General features: G+C 53.4%; 1 protein-coding gene across 1 annotated transcript in view; it reads right to left on the bottom strand.

The window, feature by feature from the left end:
• PLCG2 (phospholipase C gamma 2) overlaps positions 1 to 21,694 on the bottom strand; it is a 139,637-nt gene that overhangs the window by 76,295 nt on the left and 41,648 nt on the right. Inside the window, exons 3-5 of the mRNA XM_028095500.2 lie at positions 11,782 to 11,925; positions 9,623 to 9,716; positions 8,849 to 8,896 (exon numbers count right to left, since the gene is read on the bottom strand). Of these exons, the coding sequence (XP_027951301.1) occupies positions 8,849 to 8,896; positions 9,623 to 9,716; positions 11,782 to 11,925 (286 nt within the window). The remainder of the gene's footprint in view (positions 1 to 8,848; positions 8,897 to 9,622; positions 9,717 to 11,781; positions 11,926 to 21,694) is intronic.

The following is a 21,694-nucleotide window of genomic DNA, read 5'->3' as shown; positions in this document are numbered from 1 at the left end:
AAAGGGGAAGGATCCAGCCTCATAGGAGCACCTACTATGTGCCAGGCTGCCCTGGTGTCATCCAGGCAATAATGTTACCTAACCCCTCCATACACCTGACCCCCTACAGAGGAAGCATGACCCACCCTCGGGTTTCAGAACAGGCAACGGGGGAAGGGTCTGGGAGGATAGCGCTGCTCTAGGTCAGAGCTGGGTGACAGCAGAGCCCGGGTTTGAATCAAATCCCAAAAGGTATAGTCATGTGGACCACATCACAGAAACCCCCATGCATGCTTTTCACTTGGGCCAGGGGGCAAGTTCAGTTCCAGAGGAAAGAAGGGGAGAGCACATTCTGAGCAAAAGAAATACCTGTAGTAGCTCTAGTTAATAACAGTAGCGACCGGAACTTCAGCCGCACATATTCAACGCCAGGCACCGCTCTGCGGGGTGGACGGACGCACAGACACATACTCCCTCCATGCTCTCACGACCTCCTGGGGTGGGTACCGTCACCATCTCCACATCCCGGGTGAGGACACAGACTCAGAAGGTTCGGAGCTGGGAGGTGGGGGAGGTGGACTCCAGGGCATTTCCCTACCTCTCCAGGGACAGCACGAACAGTGGGGAGGGGTGGGGGGGGTCAAGGGCCTGGCATCCAGACCCCTGCGGCTACAGAGCTGAGCGTCTGCTCGAGCGAGAGAGGGTGGCCTGGGGGTGCTGTTGGTATGGTCAGAGAAAACTGCTCTGTGTTCTGGAGACGCCCGACCAGACAGGGCTGTGCGTGGTCAAGGAAGGAAGCCTGTCCAGGATGTGGGCAGAAAATGGCCGAGTTCCCCCAACGCTGTCAGCTCGGCCTCTGCCGGTACATCCGGAGAGAAGCAGCACGTTACCCTCCGCAGCTGGCCCTGCAGACCACGGAGTGGGGCTCCCGGCTGTCCCAGGGTCCCCACTGTCAGCCTTTCTACCTCTAGTCTAACAGCCTCCCTAACATCAGACACCTTTACCTGCAAGAGGCTTCCCTGCCCCCCACTACGACAGGGTCAGCACCAAGGGCTTTCCCAGAAATGAGAGCAACAACGTCAGGTAGGGCTGGCCGGGCAGAGAATCAAGCAGGCTGGCTGAGAGCCCCTTTCTGACCCAGCCCCCGGGATGTCCAGGAAGAGCCTGGCCAGGAACGGGACGAAAAGAGAGGAGCAACAGGGGCTGGTGTCCCAAGACGGGGGCAAGGAGAGGGTGTGGCCAAGCTGGTGGCCCTGCAGGGCTCATCCGGCACCAGGGAAGAGGTCAGAGTCCCCTGGGGACCCCAGAACCTCTAGGCCGAAACAGGGTCAAGAAACCTCCCTACCTCCAGGTACAGAGACAGGGGGGCTGGGAGCCAGTGGAGCAAACCAGACCTGGGGGCACAAGACTCTGAGCAACAGGGCACCCGAACCCAGCTGCTCCAAAAGTCCCACCTTACAGCAGAGCAATGGAGCCCCCAGGTAAAGGTGGGGGCCACAGAGCTTCCTTGGGCTCCTGTGCCGTGACTTTGCCGCTCCATGCCCCCCACTGTGGGTCTGTGCTGCACCGCCTGACCCTGAGCCAGGACAGGCACTGGGACTCCCCAGCTGCTGGAGGGGAAGAAATCCGGCAGCCCCCAACCTCACCCCTCTCCCCGTCCTCAGATGAAGAGAGTGCCTCAGCAAGGTTAAATCCAGCATCCCCAACCCTCTCAGGACCTCAAGGGAGGATGGCTCTGGAGCCCGTGGCTGTGACCACGGCAGCTAATTCCTGCCAGTATGCACAGGTGTCCCTCCCCCACGCCCTCCCCAGTAAGCTTCCTGCACACTAACACCCATCTCAGATTCTGATTCCTGCAGGCTCAGCCTGTGACCGTGGGTTAGGAACCAGGGCAATTCCTCTGGAGAGGGAAGGCAAGAAATGGTCCCTGCCATGGGCCACACGGAGCCCCTCTCCCTTCCGCGGCAGGCATCACTCCACAATTGTGGCACCTCCCCCTGCCGGCCTGGTACTGTCCCAGCTCCTACAGCACCGCACCCCAGCAGCCTTGACCACGCCGCCCGAGGAAACCTACCTGCCACGGGAGGCTGGACCAACCCCTCTACCACCTGCAGGTTCTTAGAGCAGTAAGGACAATCTTAAGCCTTTGTCAGCACTCACCATAAGCCGGGCACCATCTAAGCACTTTCACATACCCACCCACTGAGACCTCACACCAGCCCAGGGAGGCAGCAACTATTAGCTCTCTCTTACAGATTAGAAAACTAAGGCACAGAGAAAAAGTAATTTACCCGATGGCAATGTTCTAGATCTGGGCTGTCCGATGGGGTAGCCACTAGCCACATGTGGCTACTGAGCATTTGAAATGTGGCTAACATGACCCAGGAACTAAATTTTTAATTTTATTTAATTTTAATTAATTTAAATAGCCGCCTATAGCTAGGGACCACCGTATTGGACAGAGCAGCTCTGGAGGATCCTTTTCTTTTTCTTTTTAAGATTTTATTTATTTATTTGACACAGAAAGAGACAGCGAGAGAGGGAACACAAGCAGGGGGAGCGGGAGAGGGAGAAGCAGGCTTCCCGCTGAGCAGGGAGCCCGATGCGGGGCTCGATCCCAGGACCCTGGGACCATGACCTGAGCCGAAGGCAGACGCCCAACGACTGAGCCACCCAGGCGCCCCTAGAGGATCCTTTTCTAAGTTGAGTCCCCCGACCACCAGCACCAACGTCAGCTGGGAATTTGTTAGAAATGCAGGAGACAATCTGCTCTCCGTGGGACGCAGCCATGGTAAGCCTCCCACCAGGGAACACAATTCCAGGGACCCTCACAGAAGGTTCGGCTGAGGGAAGGGGGGTTTCTCAAGGGGTATTTTGATCACAGAAATATTCACATTTTGCACAACCTCAGAACCGAATTCCCTGATAAGAGACAACTAAACTCTAAAGGCTCAAAGATGGGGTTGTGGGTGGGGGTTGCCTCTAAAAATCCAGCCAAGAGTTACTGTTAAAAAACTGACACTTCTGACTCAGTCTCCCCAGGCCTGGAAATGTCATAAGGAAAGCTTCCCAAGCTAGAATGTTCCATTTGCTCAATGTTATGTCTAGGAATGAAAGGGAGAACTTTCTTTCATCTGACAAACACCAGGAAGACCAAACCAGCCAGACCCTAACCTCAAGGCGCCCCCGCCAACGCGAGCAGCAACAGGAAGGGAAGACTCTAGGAAAGCAGAGCATGTCTGTCCAATGGGGGACGGCGGAGTCATGGTACAAGGACCAAGAATCCTACAGTGGCCCTGAAAATGTTTCTCGTGAGGGTCACATCCTGTGTTAACTTGGAACATGATTTGGTGCTAATGTGAACATAAGGAAAAACTGGACATAGATTAAATGACAAAAGACAACTTTTCAAACCAAGTATCACATTCCCATTGGTTGATTTCTAACGTAGGCATGGACATCACTTTCCTGAAGAGCTGCAAGGAAGTGTAGACATTCTTATGCTGTAACGTGATGTGAAAATGGTTTAATCCTTGCCTCCTTTAGGGTGGGCTAGATTCAGCGATTTATTCCCGAAGAACGGGGGTGGGGGTGACTTTACAAAGGGCCATCTTCCCAATACCACCTTGGCCAGGGGATCAAGGGTGACATCACCACTGACAAGTAGGCAAGCAGGAAGGCAGGAAGGCAGGAAGGCAGGAAGGCAGGAAGGCAGGAAGGCAGGAAGGCAGGCAGGCAGGCAGGAAGGCAGGCAGGCAGGCAGGAAGGCAGGCAGGCAGGCAGGCAGGCAGGCAGGCAGGCAGGCAGGCAGGCAGGAAGGCAGGCAGGCAGACAGGAAGGCAGGCAGGCAGGCAGGCAGGCAGGAAGGCAGGCAGGCAGGAAGGCAGGCAGGCAGGCAGGCAGGCAGGAAGGCAGGAAGGCAGGAAGGAAGGCAGGCAGGCAGGCAGGCAGGCAGGCAGGCAGGCAGGCAGGAAGGCAGGCAGGCAGGCAGGCAGGAAGGCAGGCAGGCAGGCAGGCAGGCAGGCAGGCAGGCAGGAAGGCAGGCAGGCAGGAAGGCAGGCAGGAAGGAAGGCAGGCAGGCAGGCAGGCAGGCAGGAAGGAAGGAAGGAAGGCAGGAAGGCAGGAAGGCAGGCAGGAAGGCAGGCAGGCAGGCAGAAAGGCAGGCAGGCAGGCAGGCAGGCAGGCAGGCAGGAAGGCAGGCAGGCAGGCAGGCAGGCAGGCAAGCAGGAACTAACGAAGGCAGGCAGGCAGGCAGGAAGGCAGACAGGCAGGCAGGCAGGCAGGCAGGCAGGCAGGCAGGCAGGCAGGAAGGCAGGCAGGAACGAACAAAGGCAGGCAGGCAGGCAGGAAAGGCAAGAAGGCAAGAAGGCAGGCAGGCAGGCAGGCAGGCAGGCAGGCAGGCAGGCAGGAACGAAGGCAGGCAGGCAGGAACTAACGAAGGCAGGCAGGCAGGCAGGAAGGAAAGGCAGGCAGGCAGGAACGAAGGCAGGCAGGCAGGAACTAACGAAGGCAGGCAGGCAGGCAGGAAAGGCACGCAGGCAGGCAGGCAGGAAGGCAGGCAGGCAGGCAGGCAAGAAGGCAGGCAGGAACGAACAAAGGCAGGCAGGAAGGAAGGCAGGCAGGCAGGCAGGAAGGGAGGAAAGAAGACAGGCAGGCAGGGGAAAACAAGCACCGGTAAGAAGTGGGAAGAACAGAGCGCTGGCAGGAGAGAAGGCTGCCAGCACCGTGGGAAGCAGCAGGGCACTGCGTCTAAGAATGAAGCCATACTACCACTGCATTCAGCAATTCCACTTCCAGGCCATGTACACAAGAACTGAGAGCAGGGGCTTGCACACCCATGTTCACAGCAACCATACTCACAACAGCCCAAAGGGGGAAGCCGTTGAAGTGTCCATCAACAGATGAACAGATCAACAACACATGGGCTCCACCTCCCAGGGAATATTACACAGCCTTAAAAAAGAGGGCAATTCTGACCCCTGCCACACAAACATGGATGAACTGCGAGGATGCTGTCCTAAGTGAAGCAAGCCAGTCCCCCAAAGACAAAGACGGCCTGACTCCACTCCATGCGAGGTGCCTAGCGCCGGCACACTCCTGGGCACAGGAGGTGGAGCAGAGTGTTATCAGAGGTGGGGAAGGAGGAAGGGGGGGACCGTTACGGGGACAGAGCTTCAGCTGGGGGGGGGACCGTTATGGGGACAGAGCTTCAGCTGGGGGGGGACTGTTACGGGGACAGAGCTTCAGCTGGGGGGGACCGTTACGGGGACAGAGCTTCAGCTGGGGGGGACCGTTACGGGGACAGAGCTTCAGCTGGGGGGGGGACTGTTACGGGGACAGAGCTTCCGCTGGGGGGGACCGTTACGGGGACAGAGCTTCCGCTGGGGGGGACCGTTACGGGGACAGAGCTTCAGCTGGGGGGGGACCGTTACGGGGACAGAGCTTCAGCTGGGGGGGGACCGTTACGGGGACAGAGCTTCAGCTGGGGGAGACCGTTAAGGGGACAGAGCTTCAGTTGGGGGGGACCGTTACGGGAACAGAGCTTCAGCTGGGGGGGACCGTTACGGGGACAGAACTTCACCTGGGGGGGACCGTTACGGGGACAGAACTTCACCTGGGGGGGACCGTTACGGGGACAGAGCTTCAGCTGGGGGGGACCATTATGGGGACAGAGCTTCAGCGGGGGGGGACCGTTACGGGGACAGAGCTTCAGCTGGGGGGGACCGTTACGGGGACAGAGCTTCAGCTGGGGGAGACCGTTAAGGGGACAGAGCTTCAGTTGGGGGGGACCGTTACGGGAACAGAGCTTCAGCTGGGGGGGACCGTTACGGGGACAGAACTTCACCTGGGGGGGACCGTTACGGGGACAGAGCTTCAGCTGGGGGGGACCATTACGGGGACAGAGCTTCAGCGGGGGGGACCGTTACGGGGACAGAGCTTCAGCTGGGGGGGACCGTTAAGGGGACAGAGCTTCAGCTGGGGGGAGACCATTAAGGGGACAGGGCTTCAGTTGGGGGGGACCGTTACGGGGACAGAACTTCAGCTGGGGGGGACCGTTACGGGGACAGAGCTTCAGCGGGGGGCGGACCGTTACGGGGACAGAGCTTCACCTGGGGGGGACCGTTATGGGGACAGAGCTTCAGCTGGGGGGGGACCGTTACGGGGACAGAGCTTCAGCTGGGGGGGGACCGTTACGGGGACAGAGCTTCAGCTGTGCAAGGCGAAGAGCGCTTGAAGAGGATGGCGGTGATGAACACACGACAGTACGAATGCACTTAATCTCATGGAGGCTTGCGCTTACAATAGTAGGTTTTATGTTGTGTCGACGTTACCACAATCAGACCAATTAAACAGTTTTCAGTTACAGGCTGTGGGGGGCGGGCAGTGGGAGGGGAAGGTTTCTGCCTTTGACTGGCTTTCCTGAGTACAGATTATAAAAGAAGACAAGCAACATCGCGTCGTCGGTCGTGATGGGTAAGCCTCGAACCCTGGGGCCCTGCCCCGCAAGCCGGGTTGCTGCAGCCAAGTCCCGTAACTCTGCTCGGCCTCACTATCCTCACCAAATGGATCCAAGGGTACCGAGCTCCCCGGGCTGCGAGCATTCCAGAAGCAGGGCCCAACTCCGAGAGCAAGCAACGTGCTTGGTACGCTGGCTTGCTGCACACCGACCCCTTGGCAAGGGTCAGCTGCTACCATTTGTCCCCTCTAGACGCCCCGCAGGGAGACGAGGCATGCCGGTCAAGGAAAGCGCTGGGAGCCGGCTTCAAGCCCGCCTCCCGCTGCCGCTGAGTCTTTCCTTGGCTTGGGCCACTGCTTTGTTTTCCTTCAGGAAATGCCACCAGTCGTGGGTGACAGGAAGGGAGGGGAAACTGGCAGAGCAGAAGTCAGTCAGCTGCCCTTTCACTGGTACCTTGGTCAGAGTTCCTTTTGAAAAGCTCCCTCCTGGCCTCCCAAAACCACAGGAAAGGTGGGATTTTCCACATGTTGACAGAGCAGCGGGGCTCTGCCCACTGGGAGGAAGGTTGGGGAGAGCGAACAGGAAGCGAGGAACAGGGGCATCAAGTCCACAAACAGACTTCCTCTCTGCCGAAGGTTCTGGACCAGCCAACAGAAAGACGGGTCTCTAGGGAGGAAGTGCAGGAATCCATTCTGAGCAAGACAGCCAGAGGGAGGCTGCCCTGACAAGATGGAGAGGCGGACTTCCAAACCAAATCAACAACCCTGGACCCCCTGTGCATGGGGAGAGGGCCCGGGAGGGCTCCATCTGTCATCCCTGCGCCAACCTCAACAATGAATCACCCCTAAGCCACAACAGAAAGGAAACACCGGGGAGGCCCCACCTCAGTGGCTGAGAGACCAGTGTGAACAAAACCCTCCAACACGGGGACCTCCCCAGATCCACCTCCCTAACACCAGAGCGCAGCCCAGTGAATGCTGGATGGATGGATGGAGGGAGGGAGGGAGGGAGGGAGGGAGGGAGGGAGGGAGGGAGGGAGGGAGGGCGGGTGGAGAGGGGAACGCAGGGTGCGCTTCTGGCAGACCTTACAATATCACTGAACGTTTCACCACTGGAGGGGACCGCTTCTCCATCATCCCGTCGGGCAGCATATGTGGGAGCAAGCACGTGGCACACACCCAAACTCTGAGATCACCAGCTGATGCAGGACACTGGCCTGACACCCAGGGGCCTCAGAGATGGAAAGGGACACCGGGGGGGAGCTGGAGAGGTTAGCTGGGACCTCACGTATCGTGCTGACAGATCTTAACAAAGAATAGAAGGAAGGAAAATGACGTAAAAATTTTTAAGAAGGTCTTATGCGAAGCTAAAATGATACAACAATTTAAAGCGCTGAGCACCGTGTGCGGCAGGCTGAGTGCTCAATAAATGGTAGGATTTATCATTACACTGTTAATAATAACTGGATCAAACCCTAAAAAAAATGGATGAGAGAATGTTCAACTTTACTCAAAAATAAATACAAATTTAAGCAAATATCTGCGTTGCCTTTCACCCATCAGGATCACCAAAGGTCTGGTAATACATGGAGTAAGGAAAGGCGTGCCCTCTTGCACCACAGGGAGAAATTCAAATTGTTACCACCTCTCTCAAAACATTAGACCAGAAAACACTTCGCGGCTGGGATCCCTCCTCTAGGACTCGATCCTGTTTTTCTCCTCCTCACACACGCATACAAACAGGGAGACCCCAAGGTTTCTAAGCAGCAGTACTCATGATACTAACGGACCGGGAGCAACTCTACGTCCATCAAGAAGCAAACGATTTCTCCTCAGTAAGGAAATCATGCTGCCAAGTCCAAGGTCAAACCATGTTTGTTACAAAAATGTCCCACGCGGAGCATCGCGGGTGCTGACGGGGAACCACTCCGAGATGCACTGTTTGAGGAACACATACACTGAATTACGTTACTACGTTGATGACTTCCCCTGACTCATGTCTGCCCAGCCCGCCTAACTGTCCTAAGTCAACCTGCTTTCCCTCCTTACGGTCAACCTCTCTCCCGCCACAAAGTAGGGCAGGCGCGTGGCAATCTTGCGTCTCCCCAGGACACAGAAGGTGCTCAAATGTGAGGGCCTCAAGAACGAGGTCCAAGTTGCTCCACAGCACAGCAGCCTTCTCTGCAGATGGACTTGAACAGCCACAGAAGTGAGGCTCCAGCCAGGTGAGGGCTGTGCCACCGTCAGCCCCCAGCGCTTGGCACGGCGTCCGGCACCTCGCAGGTCCAGCCAGACCGCACGAGGGCCTTTCCACACCACAAAACATGCTCCGACAGCCGTGGAACGTTTCAAGAAAGAACATCAGAGGCCAATACGACGTGGAGAAAACCACAGAAATACGAACAAATCTTACCTGTTTCTTCTGGTTTGATCCACTGAATAAATCTGCTTTCTCAGCCAACTGCGAAGAGAGTAGAGACAGAGACAGAGAGAGAGAGTTAGTAAACAGCCCCAGTCTCGGTTAGTTCTATGGAATGGGGACAAAGGATACCGGAAACAAGAAACGCTCTCCAACTTGCTAACTCGAGCAGCTCAGGAAGGAGCGGTTTTCTCCTTGTTGTTGAGACGCCCTAGCTGAGCCAAGAGGCCCCCCCGCAACGCACAGCGGCTGGCACTCTTTAAACGGACAAGCCTCTCTGTTCATTATCCCCCCAAAACCTGATGAGACAAATGGTGGGAATCAGAGGGTTTTAACCGAGGGGACAATCATTCACATGCCGATCCCACACGGACCTCCACGACACGGAAGCACAGACAAGGCCGTCCTGAGCGGGTGGCAAATCCCATACCCTGTATGGGACTGTCCTTTGGTGAGTCGGCAGAATCCCTTCCTAATCCTACAAGAAGGAAGCCCTCTGTCCTCCCCTCAAACACCACCAATGCCTGTTTCTGTCTGGATTTCAGCGCGCGCCTCACCCCAGGTGGCCAAGCACGGCCCAACACTGAGAGAGGCTCTTTGGGGAGATGCTGGGGAGCCCACTGCCTCTACCGGGAACCTGACGCACTCGGGACCCTCCATGAGCCTCCAAGATGAAACGTCCCACTTTGTTTTCTTTCGCTCGTGTTGGCTAAAGGGAGCGGAATCAATGAATGTGGGAAGGCAAGATAAACAAGCAAAAGTCAGTACCTCTCGATAATGGTGGGTGTGGACGCGCTCATTGCTTCCTGGTGTAAGATTTTCAAGCCCGAGAGCCACTTAGTCGCATCTTCCTTAGAGTCAGCTGGAAGGTGAACACGGACAGAAATGTCATTACTCCCTTGGGAAGACCTCTGCAGAGAAATCGGGGCCCCAGGCCATCCCAGCCCCATACAGACCATGGGGACAAGAGCAGCCAGGACCCGTTTCCGGTTTTGCTCAAAGGCACCAAGAAGGCATCTCCTTCACACCTTCATGGTTCTAAGACCTGCTTTTTGTCCGAGATAAAGCCACATGCCCGTGATGACCCTTCTACAGCAAGGGTGACAAGTGGGACAATTTTTTCCCCCCAAGAGTTTTAGTTTTTACCCCTATGCTAGGAAATAAGGTGCAGGGTCTGGGATAATTCCCACCACAATCCTGAGCCGCCCTCAGCATTTCCCGTTTCTCATCAAGGCCACAGAGAGAGAGGAGAGAAGCAGCACCAAGCAGCAAATAAGGGCTTGGCATCACTGACAAGTGCCACTGCACCACTTTGGGGCTGTGTGACATTCAGCTGGCTCCTTAACCCCTCTGTGCCGCATTTCCTCATCAGTACAAGGGAGCTAGCCATGCAGACACTCGTTGAGTTATTAACCATCTCCTAAGGACCAGGTACTTTGTTTATCTGGACGAGAGCATGCCAAGGTTTCTGTTCTCCCTCTTCCCATGGGGATGAGGAGAGGATTAAACTCAGAAGCTTTAGGAGACCTGTCCCAGAGCCCATAAGTGGGAAGCTGGGATCTGAATCCAGGTCTTGCCCATCTCTCTCCTGGACCTAAATTCTAGAGCTCTAAAAGAAAGACCCCAGAGTGGAACAGAGTTAGCATCCTGGACTCCAAGACCCACTTGGGCTCTCGTGGTCTCCCTACCAAGAACCACCAGGCCTCAACCTGCAGCAGGGCTAAGTGGACAAAATTCTGAAGTTCATGGGCACAGGCCCGTCTCTCCTGCCCCAACCATACACCATCAGTCAGACGGCCACTCATCATGTCCCACACCCAGCTTGCTATTTCCCTCCTTCAAGCCCTCACACACAGAACACTCTCTCCCTGGACTGGCCTCCCTCTTTCCTCCCAACTCCCGCTGATGCCTCAAAACCCAATTTAAAAGTCACCTCCTCCACAAAGGCTTCCCTGAGATTAGCCCTCTGCTCTCCGACAGCATGCTGTATTGTGAAAGGACTGTAGCTCTTATCACAGTGTACTGTGAGCTCCTGAAAGGCAGCAACCGGGTTCATTCGGCCCTATAGCCCCAGTAGCCTCTAGCCCGGGGCTAGTATGTGTTCAAAGGTGTGTGCTGCGCAAGTGAGAGAGCAAATCGACGAGAGCTACCGGGCCCTAATTTAAATGTCCCTGATACTGCTCAGCTTTCATCATTTCCTCCCCCTTGGGTCTACTTTTAATGGCATTTATTTTCTCTCATCACTCCCAGCTGTACATACGGTTCTAAGTCAATGAATTCTAGAAGTCAACCTGAAGGGGGTGACAAGCTTCTGCCCCTGAGTCAAGTGCCTGAGCTTTTCCACAGTTCATTCTCTGGCGTCTCAGAGGCCCCTTTGCTTTTGGGTGAATTCATAGGGATGGCTGGAAATCTCACCTCCAGATCATGTGTCTATGTGAGTGCATACGTGCCTGCACACGTGTGTGTGTGTGTATGCTTGTGGTAAGTGTTTTGTGTGTACGTGTGAGCATGCATGTGTCTGTGTAGGGGCGTCTATGTGTGTGTGCACATATGTGTGAGATCTAAGATTTTGGGATAGTTTCTCTAGTTCAACTGAATATACAGTATAGGCCAGGCTCTGCTGGACGAAAACTCTAGCCTGCCTTCACCTATCTGCATGAGTCAAGCAGGCCCTTAACATAATGCTTACAACGTCCCAATGAGGCTGGCATTACCATTCTCCCCATTTCACAGCTGAGCAAACTGCAGCTCAGAGAGGTTCAGTAACTTGCCCAAAGGCACACGGCTAGAAAAGGACAGGGTTAGAACTCAAAACCACGATGCCCTCAAACACACATGAGGGGCAGGCAGGAGCCTTCTGGTACTACAGAACATCCTAGGAAACAGCCAGGCACAGCAGGGAGAAAAGCACACGGAGGCGCACTCACCGGCCAAGCTGAGTGTGCTGAGAACAAACTGGGTGCCGTACAAGATGGTAAAGCAGCAGTCTTCCTTCTGGCGGACAGCTTTCGCACGCTCAAAATCCTTGGAGCTCTTCCCTGGGCGGATTTCCTTGATTTCCATGATATCCACTAAAAAACAATTAAGAGCCAGAGTTCACTCCACCCGAGGATGTAGCCACACTGCCTGCACCCCACACACACCACCCAGCTCCTTTACTCCCCAGCCCTGTCCAAACTGCAGGATTACATTGCAAGTAAAAAGCTTGCTGTTCTAAGCTACTAAGTACTGGGATAGTTGTATAGCAACAGACGATCGAAACAAGAAGAAATCTATCCTCCCTATAATCCCTGCTGCTGGAGGACTCCAACCCACTCCTAACCAAACCGGGCCAGGATGGCCAGTTGACCCAAGAGCGACCCCTCCCCCCCAGGATGGCCACCTGAACCAGGGACGGCCCTGCCCCCCACAGGATGGCCACCTGACCCAGGGACGGCCCTGTCCCCCACAGGATGGCCAGTTGACCCAAGAGTGACCCCTCCCCGCCACAGGATGGCCACCTGACCCAGGGACGACCCTGCCCCCCACAGGATGGCCAGTTGACCCAAGAGTGACCCCTCCCCTCCACAGGATGGCCACTGACCCAGGGATGACCCTGCCCCCCACAGGATGGCCAACTGACCCATGGGTGACTCCACCCCCCACCCCACAGGATAGCCACCTGACTCAGGGGAGATCTCCCTCCTTGCCACAGGATGACCATGGACTGTCACAAAGAGACAAGTTCGACCAGTCCCTCCCTCCCCATTTTTCTGTCAAAACAGCACCTTTCATGGAATGGACCCATTCTAAGTGCCTCAGATGAAGCTGATCTGCCTCTCCTTTCCACTGACCACAACAAGTCAAAGAGGGGGCCCAAGGGTCCTGGGAATGACCAAGGTGCCCCACACTGGGGCACCATGATTGGTTCAGGGACAAGCACATGGCCCACCAGCATCTTCCTGGCACTTTTTTGGCCAGAGATATTTATAAAATTTCTTTTGCTGCTGCTGCTGCTGCCTGGCTGATAAAACAGGAGTCTGGGGGTAACGGGGAGCATGCCGCCTGCCCTAGAGAAAGAAAAGATTGAGCCCAGATGTACTATCTGAACCCCTACACAATGAATTCTCTTTTTAGCTTTGGTTAGTGTGACCTGAGTTTCTATCACTTGCTCACTCTACCACCCTGAGAGTCTGGCATGTATATCTCAGTCCTTATATTGCAGAGAGAAACAGGCAAAAAGGTGTCCCTGGAAATGGGAGGTGAGGGAAGGAGCGTGAACCTGGGATGGAGGAAGCCAACAGGTGAAAAACGGCATTTAGAGTCAGGGTTGAAACAGCAGGAAAGGTTCATGCACAGGTAGCAACAGGAGTGGGGGTGCAGTGAATGCAATTAGGAGGGAGAGGGACGGAATGAACTGGAAGCTCTCTCCTTTCTTCCCATGGGTCTAGCCAGACCAAAAACACCTTGGCGGACAGGAGTCATGAAGGAATGTGAAAAGACTTTAAATGGGTTCGTCTGTTCTGCACCCGTGTGTGGCAGTATTTACACAATCCTATACACGTGAGAAAGCCACCAAACCAAACCCAAGTTCACATAAAATAAATGGCGAAAACCAGTTCTGTTCTTTATTTTATTTTAGTTTTTATTTTTTAAAGATTTGTTTGAGAGAGAGAGAGAGAGAACACGTGCACGGGAGCATGAAGCGCAGGGTGCAGGTGCAGAGGGAGGGAGAGAAGCAGGGAGCCCGACACGAGGTTCAAACCCAGGACCCCGAGATCATGACCTGAGCCGAAGGCAGACACTTAACCAACTGAGCCACCCAGGCACCTCCCAGGTCTGTATTTTAATCACACTGTACCACTGTCAGTGCCCTGGGTTTGGTGACTGAACAAGAAAGATGTTATCACCGGGGGAAGCCGGATGAACGGTACACAGAAATCCTGTACTATTTCTGCAATGTTCATGTGAGTCTAAAATTGTTGCAAACCAGAAAGTTTTAATAACCACTTCTCGCATGATAAATTGCAACTGCTAAAAGGGAAAAATCTACAGCCAAAGATACGCTATCCAGCAAGGCTTTCATTTAGAATAGAGGGAGAGATCGAGTTTCCCAGAAAACACCCAAAAATTAAAAGCAAAACCAGCCACGTCCCTGTCACACACAATGCCATTGGCCTGTGGGTCCCAAATTCACAGTCCAGCCACCCTCCTGCCCGAGTCAGCATGCACAGCCTGCCACCTGCTCAATGCCAAGTCAACACGCCTTCACCTCAGATTGCCAAGGGCTCAAATTGACACTCTTCCCCTCAAATTCCAGCCCCTGTGCTCAAGTTTGTGCACAAAAGTGGGCATAATTATAACAGCAGAATGAAGCAACCCAAACATCTAACTATTTCTGTGGAATATAGAATGGATAAAAGGAGTGTGCTAGGCTGAGAACATCTCCAACAAGCACATCAAAGAACAATACATACAGCATGATTCTGGTTAGCAAAAAAAAAAAACAAACAAACCAACCTGGGAAGAATAAAACAAGATGAAACCAGAGAGGGAGACAAACCATAAGAGACTTCTTAAGCATAGGAAAGAAACTGAGGCTTGCTGGAGGGGAGGTGGGGGGGTAACTGGGTGGTGGGCATGAAGGAGGGCACGTGATGGAATGAGCACTGGGTGTTGTATGCAACTGACGGATCACTGATGGATCACTGATGGATCACTGTTGAATCACTGGACTCTACCTTTGAAACTAATAATACATTATATTGTTAATTAATTGAACTTAAAAAAAAAGGAAACCCCCTCCCCCCCAAAAAAAACCCAGTCCTCAACCATAAGTGGTCCTTTTGTTTTGGGAGCAGGGATGCCTCTAAACCCTGGTAGGGAGAGGAATAGGGGCCACATCCCCATTCTTCACCGAACCCAGAAACCTAGAGTCTTTTCTCTTTGCCCTCACTCCCCAAAAACAAACACCCTTTGTGTGCACTGACATTTACAGCCTTCTAGGAGGAAGTTAGCATTGCCGATTTAACAGTTTACGCCTCCCCTAAGAACATTAAGGGTGGTGAGTTTGTTCTTGGATGTTACCCACCCAGTTCACTGCCAGGCAAGATGCTAGTGACTTGAAGCAAGAAGCAAATATATTTTTTTTTCCTATCAAGTCTAGCAGTGATTACCTACTATCCTTGTTCCCCATAAAATATCTGTAGGTGAAAAATCTCCGAATTGGCCTACTGTAAGTTTTTCTCCCTGCAAGAAACTTATAATAAAAATCTGACACATGTACATAAAGAAAAAATTTCATATACTGTAATACTGTCCTCAGGCAATTACCAGTTCTACTTTCTAAATTACTCTTGACTCGGTCAACTTCTCTCCATTCCCACGGCCAATGCCATGATCCAAGTCACTGGATCTCCTGCTTGGCCTATTGAAGTAAACAGAAGTTACCCCAGAGCCATTTTTATGAAATTTAAAAAAGCTCATGTTGGAGCACCCGGGTGGTTCAGTCGGTTAAGCGTCCAACTCTTGATTTGGGCTCGGGTCATGATCTCAGGGTCACGAGACCGAGCCCTGCGTCAGGCTCTGCGCTCACCGGGGAACCCCTGCCTCTCCCTCTCCCCGTATTCATGTGTGCATGCTCTCCCTAAAATAAATAAATCTTTAAAAAATAAGGAAGTAAATAAATAAACATGTTCATGGCCCTCCTGGGCTTCAAACTTCCTGACCACATCCCGGTGCTCCTAGGACTGAGAACCAAGGCCCGGGGTCGACCCCGCCAGCCCCACCTGGCCTGTGCCCTCACCCTCGGCGATCCGGCCACCTGGTGAGCGGTCACCCCCAGCACATGACATCAGCATGTGTTGCTGCCTCTGCTAGGAACACCCTGGCTCTGGTTCCCTCCGAGTTCCCCCTTCCAGTTTCAGCTCAACGGCCGTCGAACTCACAGAAAACCCACCAATTCCTGCTATCATACCTATCAGCCCCTCTCCCCACCGCACCGAACAGAGGCCAGGACCTGCACGTGGGACTCGTGGGCTCGGAACCGCTTCCCTTGAGGGCGCTCCCTTCCTCAGTGCCGTGTCCCGGCCCCTAGCACAGTGGCTGGTACCCAGTGGACCCAATAAACAGCTGTGGAATGAGGAAGGGGGGGCGGGGCAACCGGGACACAAACCGGAGATGGACACAGAGATATGAACAAACACAAAAGGAGACCCCCGGACAGGGCAAAGAGGGACAGAGACACCAGACACGCCACCTGGATGAGGAGGGAGAGGGATACCAACACGCACAGGTACCAAGTCAGACAGGAAGAAGTGTGAGACATGGAAAGAGAATGAAAGAGAAAGAGCCACTCTAGGGAGGTGAGTGGTCCTGCCTTAAGCGTTGGCGCCAGCTTCGGAACCAGACCCGTCCTGGGGGAGGGCTGCAGGCACCCACCGCTCCAGCAGGACCCATCGCCTCCATGACGTCATGCCAACCACGCCCTCCCCCCCCCCGCCCCCAGGTAAGGGCAGGCTCATTCATGATGCTCTTGAAGGGACCAGGCCCTCTGCAGGGGCTTAGCCCTTTCTCCCTGGTCATCAGCTGACCAGACGCGGGTAGATCTCACCCGAGCGCCTGCTCAACACTGCCTGCCTTCTCCATCCCCACCCCTGAAATGATTCGCCCTGTTATCTTTATAACTGGCCCGTAAAGCTCCTCACGTGCACATCTGTATGTACAGGTGCATCCTCCTCTGAGCCCCAGGACAACAGGGATCCTGTCTGTCCCGTGCACTCACAACTGGAGCCTCACAGCCACGTGCACCAGAGCCTGGCTCAGAGCAGAACTCGGGTACCCATGCAATGAATGACTTAGGTTCTTATTTGGGAGGTGGTCCCAGGAACACTGGTAGAGGAGCGAGGATGTGAGACCGGCAAGGAAAAGAGCTGAGGAAGAGGCTGCTAGGTCGTCCAGCGGGCCCTCCGTGGGTACCTGGAGCCGATCCCATGGGGGCTCTGGGAGTCCTTGCCCCACCACAGAGTAAGGGAACTGGGGTTATTTATCCCCAAACCCCATCTGCTGTTGGTCGAGGGCTGTTTCTGGGGCCTGCCTCCCCTGTCCTCAAGCAGAGGGTTGCGGCGTTCACGCCAAACTGGCCTTGAGGGGCAGAAGTCAATGCTACAGTGAGCAGAATCTGCCCGAGGCAGCCTCTGCTCCATCAGGTACCGGATCCGGTAGTTTCTGTGCTACCCCCATGGGACGCAGGGATCGGTATGTTTGAGGGATCAAAGGCCCAGTATGTATTTCAGGCAGCAGAAGGATGGATGTGGCCAAGTCCCAGTCATTGTAAAGAACGGCTCCTCTGGGCTCCCCCGCACTGAGACAGGACTAGATGTCACTGCCCCGTGCGTTCTGTACCCCCAAAGGTATCTTGGCTCAGCAGGTGGTTCTGGGATTATAGGTAATGTACTCTCATTTAACAGAACAGCTTTAATCAGGATACAGTTCACATACTGTACAATTCATCCATTTCAACCATGCAGTTCAATAGCTTCTAATATATTCACTTGTGCAAACCACCACCACCACCAATTTAAGAACATCTTCGTGACCACGAAGAGAAACCTATACCCTGTAGCTATCACTCCCTGTTTCCCTCTTGTCCCCACACCAGCCCCTGGCAACCACGAACCTACTTTCAGTCTCTACAGATCAGCCTTTTCTGGACATTTCATACAAAGGGAATCATACAATACGTGGTCTTTTGTGTCGGGCATCTTTCATTTAGCATCAAGTCTTCCAGGTTCCTCTGTGTCGTAGCCGGGACTGCATTCCTTTCTACGGATGAGTAATATTCCAGTACAGACAGACTACATGTTAGTTATCCGCTCTTCTGCTGATGGGCATTTTTGGATTATTTCCACCTTTCGGCTACTGTGAATAGTGAGGCTATGAACACTCACATCCTAGTTTCTGTTTGAACACCTGTTTTCAGTTCTCTCGCGTATCTCCTAGGAGTGGAAAGCAGTCCTCCTGAGTCCACACTCTTAGGGCTGCAGACCGTCTAATTGTGAGGTGCCTCTTTCAGGCCAAGGGGCTTGTCTAGCCATCAATGAAGACCAGGGGGGACACTCATTCATAGGTGGAAAGTCAGCTGTGGATGGGGCTGTGGCTAAGGCCTCCATGAAAAGGTGGTGATGGGGCCACCACCAAGCCCTCCACAGCTGTTACTACGACTTCCTAGGCCTTCTGAGCAAGGAGGGGCCAGCTCCAGAAGAACCAGAGGGCTGCCCGCTATCCAGGACCCCCTTGGTTACCAGGAGCCCCAAGAAGGCAGGAAGGAAACCCCTCACCAGCAGGGAGGGTTTTCTATTTGGTAATCAGCAAAGTGTGAGGGGGGCCCATTGGTCATTTCTGTTGACACGCACTTGATCTTGCATTACACAGGGGCACCTTGCTGAAGGATGATCCCACTGCCCATGGGGTACAGAGCAGCCATGGGGGGGTCAGGCCTCCTGCACTCAATTAGGTCAATCACAAATCATGCTTCTGACATGCAGCTGGAAATCAAATCCTAGTGCCAGGATTGCAAATGTGCCACCCAAGTTATGCGAAGTGTGTGTCTGGTGACAAGGGAATGGACTCTGGAACCCGCAGGCCTGGGTGTGGATCCCAGCTTCTAACAGGTGCTTCCAGCAGAATTCACCTCTGGGCCTCCACTTCCTCATGTGAGTGATAGGAGCAAGAATAATCTTCTCACATAGTGCTCTTTGAGGATTAAAGGAGTATGTGTGAGTGCATGTGCATTACAATAGTGCCTCAAAATGACAACTAATAAAAGACATAGCCACTTCTAGGTGCTTATTAGCTCTTATTTTTTAAATTACTAATGCAACTGAATAAAGCTAGACTCATAAGGTATAAGAAAAAACCACATTCTCTTAATTTATCTGTTGTGGAAACTGAAGAGGCAGATCCATATGTACTGATGTGGAAAAAAAATCCACAACACCTTATGTAAATAGGGTACTGTGCCTGCACGTGAATGTATGTGAGTCCACACGTACAAACATATGTGTGGACATACATATTGTGCACAGGTGTCTATCATCATTCAAATTCTCACTATCTAAATACCCACTCTATCTTGCAAATATTTTTTTACACAAAATGTACTACCCAGATTAACACCCGCTGTAGGATGTTCATGCACAGGGACCGGTGAAAATATTGGTGTGTATCAACCTGCAAAGGAAGAGGACCAAGTCCAGCACTCCCAATGTTGAAAATCATCATGCATCAAACCTCGGGTCCTGCCCACCCTACTAAGTCCTGCTTGAGTCCCAGCATTTATTTCTGACAAGCAGAAATTTCTACCAGAGTCCAATTTAGATAACATCTCTAGTATTTGTAACAGATTAGTTCACTGCCATCTCCATTAAGTTGCAAAGTAGAGGACAGGAAAAAAAATGAAAATTCACAACCAACACTATATAGTTCCCTCAGTACTGTTTGCAAACACGCCCAGTAACAAGTTCATTAAAGCATCCAATAAGTATTTGCTGCTGTCAATGCTTTGTGCTCATGCAGAAATATCTGATGGGTTGGCCTCCAGGTGTTTAAGGGTATTAAGCAACACTGGGGTTGGGTTTTTTTCATTTGGTTGGTAATGCATTTTACATCCATGTACTAGGACATGATATACAGTATCCAAAAAAAAAAAAAAAAGGCTGCTCTCCCTCAAGTTTCCAGGAACGCATTAGACTCAGCTAAGGAAGGATGCCTGTATTTGTCTGCGTATACCTGTGTGTGTAAAGGCAGGAGACAAGGTAGGAAAAAAAAAGTTCACCAATTTGCTGACAGTGAGGGTTACTGGGGGGCAGGATGACGAGCAAATGGTGGACTTAATCTGCTTTGGTTGGAATTTTTGCCAAAGGCACATAGTCATTAAGATGACCAACTTTATTTTCCAAATAGGCTCTGGTGGCCAGAGCTCAGGCCACGCGTGCTCCTGCGGTGGGGCTCAGCAGCCATGCTTCCTGCTTGAAGAAGTAAGACAACACAGCCACAGAAGCGAGGCCTCATCTCTGCACAAACTTGGCTTCCCAGCATCACTTCGGGCCTTCCCCAGGTCCGGCCAACCTCCCGCGGCCCTCCCGGCCCATCACCCGCAGACACACAGTTGGGGTTTCCAGCCTCCTCCCACTCCCCCGCCTGACTCCACCACCCCCTTTGCTGACTGTCCCCATGACCCCATTCTTCAAACCCTGTTCCCTTTCTGGGCCACACTCTCAAGCTGCCCACCCCGCCCCTGACTCCTGGAACATCTGCCTGCCCTCAGACCGGGCACTTGGCCTTTCCCCTGATTCCCACACTTGCCCTCAAGGGGTACCATCTGACAACAGGCTTCAAGCATCTTCAGGGAAGCTCCAGCCATATTTAAGGGGAAAGGAGACCACTGAGGCTCAATACCTTCGCACACACATCCCCACACTCCTGTCCACCTGTCAGCCATTCAGTCAGCCAGGCCGTTACTGAGCTTCGTACTGAGGGTGTACGGGGGAAAGCACACAGACATGGTCCCCACCCTCAGAAGCCCGCAGAAGACAGACCCTCTCCAAACCAGCACATGGACACGTAAGCCTCCAACCACGCTGAATACCTCAAAGGAGAGGAACAAAGTCTACACGGGGGCTTCTTCCCAGAAAGGGAAAGAGAGGCTTCTCTGAGGGCGTGTGTCTTGGTGGAGCTCTGAAGGCTGGAGGTAACCCAGTGAGCGGAGTAGAAAGCCCTGCAGGGGTTCCCGGAGCTTGGACAAGTTGCCCCAACGGCACCTGGAGCTTGGGCAAATCATCTCCTTTCTCTGTTCTTTCCCCACCTGCACCGACCGTGGCAGTGGTACCTCCTTCACGGAGCTGCTCTACCAACAAAGTGAAATTACACTAATAGGAACCCCGTGGCCCCCAGGAGGTCTCAGTCAAGGTTAATCTAGCTGTTGGGATGCAGGTTCTTGCATACCACCCTCTAAGAACACCTTCACCGACGCTGGTGGTTTCACTTTGTCTCAGGGTTGCTGGGTCTCAGTGAAAGATTCTGCTTTACAAAACCAAGGGTGTTGGGCCGTTGGACATACAGGATGGCAGCTAACCTGACAGCTAGATGGACAAGTGAGATGCACTGCAGAACACACGGTTTTAACAGGGCCACCCGTGGGAGAGCAGAAAGAGCCCAACTTTAGAAGAGTCTAGCAGGCATGCACTTAAATCCAACTTGGAATGGGTTTCTTTGTTCTGGTTTCACCTCTACTTTCTCATCTGTAAAATGGGAACAAATGTCCATCCCATAGACAGATACACCTGAAAGAACGCGGTAAAATGTAAACTGTTTCATGAGCTGTAGATACAAAAGTCCTTTGAAAGCCTACATATCGGGGGGTGAGGGAGACTGCTCTCATCTCTGTTAAAAAAGAAACCATTGTTGAGACTGTGCTGGTCTCCAGGGGGGAATATCCCAGTCTTCCCAGCGCTTCCACGGGGGGTTCTGGAACAACAGCATTCAACTGATGAGGTAGCTGTTACAGCTGTGCTTCGTAGTCACACAGAAATGTTGGACGAACGGTTTTCTAGATGTTTCAGAGCTTTAAGTGATACTAGAGGAACTGGCTGAGCTTCTCCTCCTCCGGGGACCCCCTTCTCTCCAGGGGAGCAGGGAACGCTCTCTAACAGGAGTCCAGAAGGAGGAACTGGGCATGCCCAGCTTAGCCTCCTTGTCCGGTTCTGGTCCGATCTGTCCCCCAGGAACCACACGCCCTGCCCTGCTCCCTGGCGCTAGCAGGGAGCTGTCTCCAAGAGGCCAGTGGGCGTCCACCAGGACCAG

This window comes from Eumetopias jubatus, unplaced genomic scaffold (genome assembly GCF_037043125.1).
Source record: "Eumetopias jubatus isolate StellerSeaLion01/CBP00866 unplaced genomic scaffold, mEumJub1_p1.0 scaffold_10, whole genome shotgun sequence".
In the NCBI taxonomy this organism is placed as follows: Eukaryota; Metazoa; Chordata; class Mammalia; order Carnivora; family Otariidae; genus Eumetopias; species Eumetopias jubatus.
This window is presented reverse-complemented; position numbering and strand designations above follow the sequence as displayed.